Source organism: Mauremys mutica, chromosome 1 (assembly GCF_020497125.1).
Source record: "Mauremys mutica isolate MM-2020 ecotype Southern chromosome 1, ASM2049712v1, whole genome shotgun sequence".
Taxonomy (NCBI): domain Eukaryota; kingdom Metazoa; phylum Chordata; order Testudines; family Geoemydidae; genus Mauremys; species Mauremys mutica.
This window is the reverse complement of record NC_059072.1, coordinates 202,510,247-202,524,746: the sequence shown is the minus strand read 5'-3', so window position 1 is coordinate 202,524,746 and position 14,500 is coordinate 202,510,247. Positions and strand designations below refer to the sequence as shown.

Genomic DNA, 14,500 nt, shown 5'->3' with positions numbered 1-14,500 from the left:
TATAACAATAGTTTAGTTATATTTTATAGATTTATAGAAAGAGACCTTCTAAAAACATAAAAATGTATTACTGGCACGCGAAACCTTAAATTAGAGTGAATAAATGAAGACTTGGCACAACACTTCTGAAAGGTTGCTGTTCCTTGGTTTAGAATTCCAGATAACCAGTGTTATTATTTGAGGAGTCCCAGTCACAGATCAGGACTAAGCACTGTACAAATACAGAATAAAGACAACCCCTGTGCCAAAGAGCTTACAATCTAAGTATAAAACTAGAGACAAGAGATGGATAGACCGATGGGAGAACACAGGAAACCGGGAGACAATATTGGTCAGCATGATCATATGTGGCCTCAGCACACCAGCAGCCTGTTGTCAAGATTTTTGTAAGCTTCATGACTTGGGAAAGTTTTATGTACTGGACCACAGAGAACGGTCAACTTCACAGAAATTTGTCTCTCCATGCCAAAACTGACCCAAAACACTTTGTCGTTCGCGTTTTACAGCCTGTGCTTTCTTCACTGATCACAGACAACTATGAATACTAACACAAATTCATAAAATGCTTTTGGTTTGGTTCAGAGGCAAACTGTCCATGGGCACGTCTTCCAAGTAGCAAGCCTCTACCTGCACTTCTCCCAGAGCAGAACCCCACAATTCACACTACTTTAGACAGGATCACTTGAGACAGGCTACAACATCCCTCATTTACCAGTCATGTGTAGCTCAGCTTGTGCAACTGGATTTAACTAGACTCCTCTCTGGGAGCTTGTGACTAATATGAAATACAGTGGTTCAGGACACATTCTTCAGAAACAAGTGATTTATTCATTCACAGAAATGTAATAAGGAGAGAGAATAGGGTTTTAAATAAAAAAAAGCCTATACATATATTTCCTACCTAAACCCAGCCCACCCTTGCCTGTTTATGGAGGTTCTGCTTAACCCAGGTACCCCAAGCTTGGCCAGGGTGAGACAGGTTGCCCCCCTGTAACTGCTGCCTTCCTGACAGACTGAGCTCTCCAGACCGTGAGTGTCTCACCTACGCTCCCTGGTTCAATTTTATCCATTCCAGAGACTCTGTGTGTTCAGGATTCCCAAGTTCCTTTGTCTGACTTGGCAGCCTGCTCCAGGCTGGGCTGCGTGTTTCCCCAGAGGGGCGCCTCCCTCTAGTCTTTTTACCACAGGGTAGACCCCAGGCATTGTCCATTTCAGTACGGGGCAACGGAAGCAGCCTGCGCTCATGTCTTGGCGCTTGTGACCCGAAGCTAACTAGGGCTGATCGAAGCCCTCGCAGAGCTAAGCCGCCAACCCCGTTTCACAGGAGACGGACACACGTTAGTGCAGCCACCGCCAGCTCTTCACGGCGGTCAGTCACCCCAGGGACGCCCGCCCGCCCGGCCCGGTGGCGCGGAGGCTGGTGAAGCCCGGGGCGCGGAGGCCGGGCCCCTGTTCGCGGGGGGGCTGGACGCCGCCTCACGTGACACTTCGTTCACTTCGCCCAAGTTTTCGCAAACGGGGGCGCCGGAAGCTCCTGAGGCCAACGCGGCAGCGACCGAGCGCCCCGGCGGCCTCTCCCCGCGACCGGACGCGGCCTGGCGCCGCCGCAGGGGCTCTGGGGTGCGCGAGGGGAGCGAGCGGGACTCGCCGGAGCCCGGGCGGACGGAGACTGCGGGCTCCTGCCGCCTCCTCGCTGGGGCACCCCTGGCGGACAGCACCACCGGGGGGGGGGGAGGCGAAGCCGAGGGCGCCCTGTGACCCCCCCCCCCGCCGCCACGTGGAGAGGCAGTGGGGGCAGCGCGAGCCCAGAAACGATCGTTCAACCGCCACCCCAGGCGCGCCCCCTTGCAACGCTCCCTCGCTCACCAGGCCGAGACGAGCCCCGAGAGCAACGACACCGCCCGCGTCCTGCTCAGCCGCACGGTCCCGCGCCACCGCCAACGCGCGGAACCTCACACCAACCAGCCACTTCCTCCCAGACCGTCTATTGGCTGGCTGCCTTCTGACGTCAGGGATTCGAGAACGGGAAACGGGCCCCTGGGACAGGCTGCGCGAGAGGAAGAGGCGCACGCCGACGGTTCCTCGCGCTCGCTGGGAAAGACCCCGCCCGCGGGAAGCGGTGCCGACGGCTTCGCCAGCTCACGTCCGTCGGGTCGCCACGCATGCGCGCAGAGAGAAGCTGCGTTGCGTTGCGCTCTGGATGCGTCATGGGCTGGGCGCCCCTCCCCCTTCCTCCCGGGGCCTGCGGAGTCCCGGGCTGCGCGCGGAGCAGGCCGGGGAGAGGTGAGCGGGGGCTGGGCAGAGCGGGAGACCCGGAGGCGCCAGCCCGGCCCGGTGCTGCTGCTGCTGCTGCTTCTCCCCCGGGGTGTCAAGGGGCCGCACTGAGCGCGGCGCCGCGCGGGCGCCGCTTTCACGGGGGTGGGAGGAGACGCCCAAGTGCTGCGGGCCTCGCCGCCTCCAGGGCACCGAGAGCCTCCGGCGCCCGCGGTGTGGGGGCGAGTGCGGCTCCCGCTCCCGCCCCCCGCGGGAGGCACCGGGGTCTCTCCTGGCGCTGGCCGCGGCGAAGTGCCCCGGAGCGGGGGGTGGGGCGAAGGCCCCGGTGTCGCGTTGTCGTTGGATTGACTCGAGGGCCTGCCTCGGTCTCAGCCCGTCTCCGCCCTGAGGGCGAGGAGGGTCGCGGCTGGTCCGAAAGGCGCCGGGGGTTGACACCCACGGGCCGTGCTCTGCCCCGCAGTGGAGTGAGGCGTCTTTTGGGTGCCCGACTCCGCTGCAAGGAAACCCGGGCTCCGCACGGGTCTTCGCCCCGGCAGGGGCAGCCTCTGCCCAACCACGTGCTTGGTACTGAGATGAGCAGGAAATACTGCTTCTTTCAAGCCCCGTCGTCTTGTCCATGCCAGCAACTACTAATCCAGTTAGACTGCAGGTTCCCCTGCCAGGAGCCAGGTATCACTAGTAGTAAGGGTCCTGTGGCACCTTATAGACTAACAGAAGTATTGGAGCATGAGCTTTCGTGGGTGAATACCCACTTCGTCAGACACACCTGATGAAGTTGGTATTGACCCACAAAAGCTTGTTCTCCAATACTTCTGTTAGTCTATAAGGTGCCACAGGATTCTTTGGCGCTTTTTACAGATCCAGACTAACACAGCTACCCCTCTGATACTAGTAATATGGGTCTACCCACATTGCCCCAGGAACAAACTACTTGATTCCCATTCCCCACAGCCACAACGAAGATGACAGTGAGAGGAATATCATATTCACAGGTTTCTCAACCTCTTGGAAACCTATAAAATATCTATTGTAGAGTTGCCAGGCATCCGGTTTTCAACCAGAATGGTTGAAAAGGGACCCTGGTGGCTCCAGTCAGCACAGCTGACGAGCTGCTAAAAGTCTGGTTGGCAGTGCAACGGGACTAAAGCAGGCTCCCTGACTCAGTGCGGCTTCTGGAAGCGGCTGGCATGTGTCTCCCCTATGTGCAGGGGCGGCCATGGGGGCTCTGCATGCTGGCCCTGCCCCGAGCGCCAGCTCTGCTGCTCCAATTAGCCAGGAACCGTGGCCAACGGGAACTGTGGGGGCGACAGCTGCGGGCAGCGCACAGAACCCCTGTGGCCGCCCCTGCACCTAGGAGCCAGATATGCTGGCTTCCAGGAGCCATCTGAAGTAAGTGGTGCCCCTCACCCCCTTCTGTACCCCAAACCTCTGCACCAGGTCAGAACCCCCTCCTCCACCCCAAATCCCTCATACCCAGCCCCACCCCAGAGCCCTCCAGCCAGAGCCCGCACCCCAACCTCCTGTCCCAGCCTGGCGAAAGTGAGTGAGGGTGGGGGAGAGTGAGAGATGGAGGGAAGGGGGAATGGAGTGAGCGGGGGCAGAGCCTCAGAGAAGGGGTGGGGCAAGTTCTGGTTTTGTGCCATTAGAAAGTTGGCAACCCTACTCTAAGGTGATGTGTAGCTAATAGCTTCTTGTAATTAATTTATTTTTCTCAGTTTAAAAAGAAGACTAACATGGTTGAAAACTCTCCAGCCCCATTGCCTGAAAGAGCAATATATGGATTTGTTCTTTTCTTAGGCTCCCAGTTTGGCTTTAGTAAGTATGTTTGCTTTCTGAGTAAAGTGCTACATGTATTTGCTGTATTAAGAGGCAGAAATGAATACTGTACAATAGTGCCTCTAGTAAGATATAGAAGTTTTAAAAAAAGATTAACTCTGTGTTAATACTTCTCAAGTAATAAAAATTATATTAGTTGTAAAGAAGGATTGAACTATTATTTGCAGTGTTGTAGCTGTGTTGGGCCCAGGATATTAGAGGGACAAGATGGGCGAGGCAATAGCTTTTATTGGACCAACTTCTGTTGGTGAGAGAGACAAGCTTCTGAGCTTAAACTGGGATCTAATGCTTCTCTCTCACCAAGCTCAGAAGCTTCTCTCTTTCACCAACAGAAGTTGGTCCAATAAAAGTTATTACTTCCCAAGCTTGTCTCTCTGAACTGTTATTAAAAACATTTTGCAACTTTGTGGGGTAATCCAAGTCTTGTCAGTTCTCCCTTGTATTATCCTTTTGGATTTTGTTCTCCCTGATACTGCTGCTGGTGGCCACATAGCTGATTGTGCTGAGGGGACAGCTATATTTCAGGGAGTTAGTTGAAAGTCTTTCCAGTAGGCTGAATGTACAGCATATGATGTGTGTACACAGTTGGCACTTTGTGACCTGTGTAGAAGTTAAAGGTGCAAAACACAAATTCTGAAGCTAGGGACTGATACTCGATAAAGGCTGACAAGAATCACGTCAGTTTCACTGTGCTGCTGCTTTCAGCAATGATGAGCCACAACAGAGGAAGGTGCTGAAGATACTCACTGGGTAAGGAGTGGAGTACAAAGAGTCCATACTCCCTTGCAGCAAGTATAAGGCTTTTGGGTGGGGAAAACTAAATAGCGAAGGAGTGCTCCTTCTTTCCCAACAGTTGATAGTTCTGGGACTTCAAAATTAGCATATCAAAGACGGAGATGAAAAATGGAACACCAGAGATTTCAGGGACAGAAATGCACCTGGCTGTAGGAATCCCAGAACCCTTCCCAATTCAAGCAGCTCAGCATGGATGGAGCTAAGGAGGGCTCCACTCCAAGGGTGTTCGCACAAAACTCTACTCTGGGATTCCATCTTCCGTATCCTCTTGCTAGTAACTGTTCTGTTGATCTAAGATATTGTAATACCTTAACTTTTGAGCCAAAATTGACCTTACTGTTCCTCTTAAGAGAAATATTTTTGAATTAATACTTCATTGGCATTGAAATCGGTAAGACCAAATTTACTCCCATTCTAAATATATTTTCAGTAAAATATGCATGTTTAAAAACATTTCTTCAAGTACTAGGTTGTTGTAACTCTTGTTTCAGTTTTGTGACTGTTGGGACTAGTGTGACTCTGTTACTTTATTCTTCCCCACCAATTCCCCATTTTTTTGTTTACTCACTTGCCAGAATACTAGATTTTGAGCTCTCTGGGGCAAGACCTGTCATTGCGTGTTTGTTTGTATAGTACCTAGTATAATGCTATCCTAATCCCTGTTTTGGGTCTTTACATTTTATCATTTCTATTGTGATAGCCCCTTAAGTGGCATACTATAGTGAAGAACTGAAGTATTTAAAAAAGAAAATCTCATTCAAGATGTGTGGAATTCCACTAAAAATAAATTTGGTACTCCACAAACTTCTCATTTTGGGAGTTCATTGGGTTTGCTGGGGGCAGGGTGTTTAATGGCTAAATCTTGCTATCCTTGTGTAGTCAAATTACTCATTAACATGATTGTCAAGTATCAGAGGGGTAGCCGTGTTAGTCTGGTTCTGTAGAAGCAGCAAAGAATCCTGTGGCACCTTATAGACTAACAGACGTTTTGCAGCATGAGCTTTCGTGGGTGAATACCCACTTCTTCGGATGCAAGTGGTGGAAATTTCCAGGGGCAGGTATATATAAGCAAGCAAGAAGCAAGCAAGAGATAACGAGGTTAGATCAATCAGGGAGGATGAGGCCCTGTTCTAGCAGTTGAGGTGTGAAAACCAAGGGAGGAGAAACTGGTTCTGTAATTGGCAAGCCAGTCACAGTCTTTGTTTAATCCTGAGCTGATGGTGTCAAATTTGCAGATGAACTGGAGCTCAGCAGTTTCTCTTTGAAGTCTGGTCCTGAAGTTTTTTTGCTGCAGGATGGCCACCTTAAGATCTGCTATTGTGTGGCCAAGGAGGTTGAAGTGTTCTCCTACAGGTTTTTGTATATTGCCATTCCTAATATCTGATTTGTGTCCATTTATCCTTTTCCTTAGAGACTGTCCAGTCTGTCTTCTTTTTGTGCTGTTGGTGGGAGGGTAACTGTGTATCAGTGCGCTGTTCAGTGTTGTCCTGAAAGTATTCTTTGAGTCGGAGACGGCGAAAGTAGGCTTCCAGATCGCCGCAGAACTGTATCATGTTGGTGGGGGTGGCAGGGCAGCAAGATCCATTGTCTACAGCCAAGCACTGAGGTACAACCGCATCTGCTCTAACCCCACAGACAGAGACCAACACCTACAAAATCTCCACCAAGCATTCTCAAAACTACAGTACCCGCACGAGGAAATAAGGAAACAGATCAACAGAGCCAGACGTGTACCCAGAAGCCTCCTACTGCAAGACAAACCCAAGAAAGAAACCAACAGGACTGGTTAGGTCCTGTGATGGTGTTGCTGGTGTGGATATGTGGGCAGAGTTGGCATCGAGGTTTGTTGCATGGATTGGTTCCTGAGCTAGAGTTACTATGGTGCGGTGTGCAGTTGCTGGTGAGAATATGCTTCAGATTGGCAGGTTGTCTGTGGGCGAGGACTGGCCTGCCACCCAAGGCCTGTGAAAGTGTGGGATCATTGTCCAGGATGGGTTGTAGATCCCTGATGATGCGTTGGAGGGGTTTTAGCTGGGGACTGTATGTGATGGCCAGTGGAGTCCTGTTGGTTTCCACACCAGCAACACCATCACAGGACCTAACCAGATCAGCCACACCATCACCGGTTCATTCACCTGCACGTCCACCAATGTAATATATGCCATCATTTGCCAGCAATGTCCCTCTGCTATGTACATCGGCCAAACTGGACAGTCTCTAAGGAAAAGGATAAATGGACACAAATCAGACATTAGGAATGGCAATATACAAAAACCTGTAGGAGAACACTTCAACCTCCCTGGCCACACAATAGCAGATCTTAAGGTGGCCATCCTGCAGCAAAAAAACTTCAGGACCAGACTTCAAAGAGAAACTGCTGAGCTCCAGTTCATCTGCAAAATTGACACCATCAGCTCAGGATTAAACAAAGACTGTGAATGGCTTGCCAATTACAGAACCAGTTTCTCCTCCCTTGGTTTTCACACCTCAACTGCTAGAACAGGGCCTCATCCTCCCTGATTGATCTGACCTCGTTATCTCTTGCTTGCTTCTTGCTTGCTTATATATACCTGCCCCTGGAAATTTCCACCACTTGCATCCGAAGAAGTGGGTATTCACCCACGAAAGCTCATGCTGCAAAACGTCTGTTAGTCTATAACAGGGGTGGGCAAACTTTTTGGGGCGAGGGCCACATCTGGGTGAGGAAATTGTATGCAGGGCCGGGGCAGGGGGGGTGGAGTGCGGGATGTGGAGGAAGGGGCTCAGGACAAGGGATTGGGGCAGAGAAGGGGTGCAGAGTGTAAGAGGGGGCTCAGGGAAGGGGGTTGGGGTACAGGAGGGGTGCGGAGTGCAGGATGGGGCTCAGGGCAGGGAGTTGGGGTGCACGGGGTGCAGGGTGCAGCAGGGAGCTCAGGGCAGGTGGTTGGAATGCACAGGAGTGCAGAAAGGGGCTCAGGGCAGGGAGTTGGGTGCAGGAGGGGTGCGAGGTACAGGCAGAGGGCTTAGGGCAGGAAGTTGGGGGGCGGGGGGCAGGAGGGGTTTGAGCTCCAGCCAGAGGGCTTAGGGCAGGAAGTTGGGGGGCGGGGGACAGGAGGGGTTTGAGCTCCAGCCCGGTGCCACTTACCTAAAGTGGCTCCGGGGTGGCAGTGGGGCACACCAGGGCCAGGGCAGGCTCCCTGCATGCCTGCCCTGTCCCCACGCCACTCCAGGAAGTGCTGCGGCCCCTGGGTGGGGGGGGGGGCAGAGGGCTCTGCGTGCGCACATGGAGCCCTTTGCCTCCCGGCCCGGGGGCTGCTTCTGAGAGCAGCGCCGGGCCCGCAGCACCACCAGGGGTAATTCCGCGGGCCGGATCCAAAGCCCTGAAGGGCCGGATCCGGCCCGCGGGCCATAGTTTGCCCATCCCTGGTCTACAAGGTGCCACAGGATTCTTTGCTGCATTAACATGATTGCTAGTTTTGACTGCAGAATTAGACCCTTTGTGGTTTAGTGCTGTCATATAGTTCTACATACATAGTCATTTGTGCATATTTCTGAAAACCTAGAGAAATACCTTGGACCAATGTTCTTAAAATACCAATGTTTAAAATTAATTTAAAATTAAATTTTTAACTTTTTTTTAAAAATCAACAAATGCAAGGAATTCTTGTCTATTTTATTCTGGAATTAGAAAACAAATATGAAGAAGAGAGTTAAAGTATCATCAGTTATAAAGTTTGCATCCCTATGGCATAGTTTGTGTGTTCATGGTAGCATTCTCTGCAGTATTTCAGTAAACCTATTTAGATGCTTTTCGGAATCTATAGAGAATTTTTTTATAATTTATTTGTATCCTCTAATGACGGTGCTAAAAATATTGATCTAGAATTAATTTGTCTCTTAAAACAATGTAAACTGTACAATTATGATCAAACTATTAACTTTTACTCTTTTTGCACAGTGTTATACCTTGTATGGGCGTATGTTCCTGAATCCTGGTTATTCTCATTGGGACTAACATACTGGCCTCAAAAGTAGGTTAAATTCATTCACTGTTAAACATGTGAAAGAACAAACACATACCCAGAAAAATTGTGCCAGTGTCCGTTTACATTTAAAATATTTTACATTTAATCTAACTTGAAAAAGGAGATTTTAATATGTTTCTCCTCACAAACAGCTGCAGTATTTATGTAAAGTAATGTTTCACAAACAACAGTTTACTCTGAAAAATTATCAGCAAGCTAAAATGAAGTGCAGTACATCTGTCATGTTCTTAAAGTAATTTGGCAGCTTGGTTTAACTAAGGTTTTTTTTTCTGAAATATCATGGTAAATTTTATTAAATTAAATTTCCAAATAAACTGTCTAAGGCATTTATTTGGCTATTATTCCACACTGGTCACAATGGGTCCTTAGTTAATAAACTGCATTTTCAGGGTCTTCTGTTTTTAGTGTGGTGATTTTGGCGATAACTATTTTTTCTATCCACTTTAAATTCATACTTGTTTCTACTTCTGTACAGTCTTGCTTGATTTAGAGCTGGAAATAATTTTTTACTAAAGACTTTCTTTTTTGAAATGTCACTTAAAAATAAATATTTTATTCTGCAGGTACTGGGCAGTTGCTTTACCTGTATACCTTCTAGTTACTTTAGGAATTGGCTATATACTACTCTTTGGTATTAACATGATGAGTACTGCTCCACTCAACTCCATGCACACCATTACAGGTAGTTGATAATTTTCTTGTCTAGTTCTTAAGCTTTCAACAAAAGTTATTGGCAATCACCGTAAACATACTTGCTGGCATTACTAAACTAAACCAAATTCAAAGCCTTGAATTTTCACTTATGTTTAATGTATTGGCGTATTACAGACTGTTATAAACAATTATATATTTTGTTCAAACTTAATTTCAATACAATGTTATAACTACAAGTTATACCTTTGACTGTTTTATTTTTCTCCAAATGTATCTTCTTTAGAACAACCATTACAGTCTAGTATTTGCTACTCTTTCCCACGGATTTTATTTCTGACAACCGGTACAGTTCTGAATGCTTGAAATATAGGTGGCTTCCTCAATTTTTTCCCATCTTTCTCAAGATGGTATTTCTTTTATTTGCTGATAACTGCTTTTCCTGAGCAAGAACATGAGAGAATTCAAAAATTACCCAGATCATTAGAATCCAAGTCTATGCTAAAGCTAAGTTGTCTCAATTGGCAGCACCGTTTGGCCCAGGTCCATTCACTTCTAATGAAAACCAACAAAATTAGTATTTAAGGCATGCTTCATTGACTTATTTTGACTTGCTTCCACTGAACTGTGCTTTGAAGTGGAAAGAGCCAAGTGTAGACTCTGCAGTAAAGATGGTGACTAGACTGATGACTTGATAGAAAGCTGCTGAGGTCAAGAATGAAAAGGGTCAGCAGCACACATCCACAGGCAGAATTTACCCCCAAGTCTTTCTTGAATCAGCACTATGGAACTTGCTTTGCTAGAGGGAGCAGAATGTTAAAATCTACTGTAGATAAACTGACATTACCAACAACATTTATTCACTTTCAGAAAACCAGAATGATGCTGTAAACATGTGAAAAGTGGGCTGTTTCTCGAATTTCACTCTTTTAAATGTTGCATAGGATTAGATTGTAGCTGAATGTGATGTAAAATCAGAGCAGTATGCTTTTATATTGACGAAGTGTAGGAGTCTAACACTATTTCTAGCAGGAAAACAAAGTATTTCATTTTATACCATCATTTTAAATCATGGAATAGTGAAATGTCTTTTGTCATATTTCCTACAGATAACTTTGCAAAAAATCAGCAGCAGAAGAAATCTCAAGAAGAAGCAATCCCTGCATTGAGGGATATTCCCATTAGTGAAGTAAACCAAATGTTTTTCCTTGCTGACAAAGGCATTTGTAACAGAAATTAATTGGAACCAGACCTAGTTAGAATGAGACACTACTACAATAATTTTTAGAAACACATTGTAAGAAAAGTCAGAGGCTTGTCAGTGCTAGGAAATCTAGCTCTTTAAACAACTGGAATATATGAATTTGTATCTAAATTAAGCTGTGGTTATTACTGGTTCACCTGTGTGGCATAGGGCACTGAACCGGGACTCAGAAGATATGGGCTCTATTCCCAGCTCTGCTACTGGCCTGCTGGGTGACCTTGAGCAAGTCACTTCACCACTCTACTTTGGTTTCCCCTTCTGTACTATGTATATGATACTGACATTTATAAAGTGCTTTGAGATCTTCTGATGAAAAGTGTTATTTAAGAGCTACGTATTATTATTTATTAAACAAATTGATGATTGTTGAAATGGTTTTATTTCTTAATGTAGAGAGACCTACAGTATTAAACGACAAAATACTTCATTCTGGGAACAGAATTCTTCCATATAAATCTGTTTAGCTATGCTCTGGATCTGAAGTAATCCATTCAGTTACCCCTATATTTTTTTCTTGCACATTGAGGGTGGGATTTTCCAACACATTCAATGTTTGGCTTAATTCAGTGGGAGCAGAGTTAGGCCAACATTGAGTGCTCTTAAATATCCCACGCTATTTTGACCAGTAATACTAAATTCAAGTATATGCATTGTGACTGTACAGTAATATTAATAAAATGTTTTTAGTTGTCTAAAACTGATTGCATTTCTAATTTTTCTGAGGGGTATCTTACTTGCCTTGGACATACAGTGCACAGTGGATTTTCTTTAGATATGTATTTCTGCATATCAAGAATATCCTTGTTTTCCTATCTTATTAGGCTTATTAAAAGTGATAGGGTTTCCCAAAACTAGGAGAAAAGCTAGGGGATGAAGAAAAATCCAAACAAGTTCCCATTTAAATATTAGTTGTTTTTTCTTAAATTGCTTTCTTATCCTTCATCTAATGTTCTTTAATATTAAAAAATTACAATTCTTAACAGTACTAAAAATAAAATTCTTCTGGACCCATGGAACTGCTGTAAATTTCATAGAAAACTGCAGGTCCATCTTCTTAAACTCAAAGGAAATCTCAAAGTACACTGCATTGTTTCTAAGCCACTGCCAAAATATCTTAAACAGAGAATATTCTTCCACTTACATGTTACTTTGCTGACAAATCATCACCAGAAGTTGTTGAAATATTTTATTTGTCGCCAGCTCACATCCTAACACATTGCATCATAAAACACTAGTGATAATAGTTAAATCCTCAACATCAGACAAAAATACCGTCACTCTTTTCAGGAAAGAATTTGAGTTACAAAAAGTTACCTTATTTCCTTTTCTAACGAAATGGTATCTTGGAAAACTTCTGTATGCAGGACCTCATACTGATCCCATTGAAACTAATGAATTTTCTGCTACTAACTTCAGTGGGAGTGCTTCCTCCACATCCCAGCTTGCTATAGCTGGACAATCACATGGATGTTCCCAACTTGTGATCCAAAAATCTAAGTTTCCTTGTTTGGTTGATTTTTTTGATTTTTTGTTTTGTTTTGTTTTGTTTTTTGCAAGGGGGGAGGGAGAGGAATCTCCAGCTCTTAGAGCAATGAGAAAAATCCTCAATTTTTGAACCAAACAAACCAATGTAAAGCTAAGTGCTTGAGTTTGCAGATAGCCTGAAATAATAGCTCTAAAGTGTGTAACTTGCCCTTATCTCATTGGAATGCTAATGCCAGAGCCTAATGATTATATTTTAAATGGCAACATTAACTACTTAATTGATGATCAGAATATGCAAGAAAGAAGAGAGTCTTGGACTCTCATTTTGATGTCTCAGATTGCATGGGGCATATTTGTTTGAGTAGAGCATTTGATTTGGGACAGCTCAACTTTTTTTTTTTCCAGTTTGAACCCTTTTTTTCTTCCTTTTTTATTTTTGACTTTCTCATACAATCTTGAACTGATAGAAATTATAGGTTATTCTGGCAGGGACCATGTATTGACTATTGTCTAGCCATGGGGGGTTGGGGGAGGAAGGAGGGTGTCATTAAAAAGATAGTTACCTTTTTTTTTTTCTTGAGAGAATTCATGACTAAGTCACTTCAGGGTTATATATTTTCTCATATGCAATTTCTGGTTATGATTTTCTTGTTCCTTGAAATTCTTTCTAAATTTTTGAGAAAGCAATTTAAATTCTAATGTGACAACTAGTGAAGGCTATGGTTCTGGTGTCATTTAATTTAAGGATTAAATTAATTCCCAGTTAAAGATACACAAATCCCTACCAGATAAAGAAGAGCTACTGGAAAATGCCCTCAAGTCCTAAAAGCACACAAACTAAAGGATTATAAATCTTAAACAAAGATTCTATCAGTGATGAATCTGCCATTTCACTTGTCTGCTGATCTAGCACAATTATGGGAAAACTAACAGAAGGGACCTAAGTGAACAGACAAACTGGGGCCATTTATTATTTAAGTGAAATTTGCAGACATGAAACTCAATCTTTGCTTATCTGTCATTGAGTGGCAGTGCTGAAATGACATTCTGATGACCTTTACTTCAATTTAAGAATAATTATCAAACATTCAAAGGTTGTCTTCATGATCAAAATAATATATTCTGTAACACAATGTATTTTTCTATTGTGTAGGGTTTGGGACTTGTGATAAAGGTTAATGGCATCTAATGTTTAAAACTAATATACCGTACTTTGACAGGATGTTGTGGGTCTTGAGTGTCCCTCATTGCATGACCTTACATACAGCAGTAATCAGGTGTATTTTATTCTTACCAACTTGGTGGGAGGGGAAGCTACTTTTCACTAGTTCCTTGCACCTAAAGAGACAACATTCTTTTTAGCTGCCAAAGTATTTAGAAGGCTTTATGCAGTTGTCAGCTCAGACTTATCAGATGGATGATTCCAAAACAAAACCTGACAAGATTAAAGTGTGGTGCTGGTTTTAACTCCTTCCCTCCTAAAACATACCTGTGTAAAGACTACCCAAAGATCTGGAATAGACTAAATGTGATCAAATATCCACTCCCTCAAGAGATTGGCTTTAGTGGTGCTAAATCCTAAATTTGCCCTCATTTTCACCTCTTGGCCTGGCCTTATCAGTGGTATCTTGTCACCACCAAGATTAGTAGTATTTAGTGGAGTGGACTAATAGCTTTATTCTTGCTGAATAGGCAAAGGAGGGTAGCCTTTAGCCATACTGTGCAAGTAACTTTTATGCTTTTTGTCTAGTTCCTTTAGAGTAATTTTGTTTTCATATGCATTTGGATGCTTATTGCCATGATTCTGTTTTGATAGTCTGTGCAAGAGAGATGCATGGGAGGAAACAGTGTGACATCCTGTTCTCCAGAATGCTACAATATATTTGTTAGTCTTTAAGGTGCCACAAGTACTCCTGTTCTTTCTACAGACAGTGTTGAGTTTGAACATGCCAGAGCTCCTCCTGTAGTGAAGATCAGACTGTACTCTTGTTATTCTTAAAATGCAAAGGCCCAGTACTCCTACCACTGAATGCAATAGGACTGTGGTGGCCAACCTTTTCTATATGATGTTCCCATATGCCAAAAGAAACACATGTGTGCATGAACAGACACACACAATATGTTCATAACCCTAAGGCTGAGCAGCCATGCAAAAGATGATTTGCCACTG

At 45.0% G+C, this 14,500-nt stretch overlaps 2 protein-coding genes across 4 annotated transcripts in view; one reads left to right on the top strand and one right to left on the bottom strand.

Annotated features, from left to right (window-relative positions):
• Positions 1-2,129, bottom strand: part of TTC3 (tetratricopeptide repeat domain 3) — a 150,647-nt gene extending 148,518 nt beyond the window's left edge. For both annotated transcript variants that reach the window (XM_045002449.1, XM_045002450.1), the window contains exon 1: positions 1,867-2,129. The gene's annotated coding sequence lies outside the window, so the exon portion shown is untranslated. The remainder of the gene's footprint in view (positions 1-1,866) is intronic.
• On the top strand, positions 1,850-11,542 carry LOC123362122 (phosphatidylinositol glycan anchor biosynthesis class P). 2 transcript variants are annotated; one of them, XM_045002453.1, is made up of 5 exons: positions 1,850-2,283; positions 3,990-4,089; positions 8,843-8,915; positions 9,494-9,612; positions 10,691-11,542. In XM_045002453.1, the coding sequence occupies exons 2-5, from the start codon at positions 4,008-4,010 to the stop codon at positions 10,819-10,821; spliced, it is 405 nt and encodes a 134-aa protein (XP_044858388.1). In that variant the 5' UTR covers positions 1,850-2,283; positions 3,990-4,007; the 3' UTR covers positions 10,822-11,542. The 2 variants fall into 2 exon arrangements, with proteins under 2 accessions (XP_044858388.1, XP_044858387.1); XM_045002452.1 differs by lacking the exon at positions 1,850-2,283 and adding an exon at positions 3,495-3,663.
• Positions 11,543-14,500: the final 2,958 nt, after the last annotated feature.

Excerpts from the sequence above, each read along its gene's own strand:
- LOC123362122 (XM_045002453.1), top strand. The coding sequence starts at position 4,008 with ATGGTTGAAAACTCTCCAGCCCCATTGCCTGAAAGAGCAATATATGGA. Across the intron at positions 8,916-9,493 it reads CTAACATACTGGCCTCAAAA|GTACTGGGCAGTTGCTTTAC; the intron begins GTAGGTTAAATT and ends TTTATTCTGCAG. Across the intron at positions 9,613-10,690 it reads CTCCATGCACACCATTACAG|ATAACTTTGCAAAAAATCAG; the intron begins GTAGTTGATAAT and ends TATTTCCTACAG.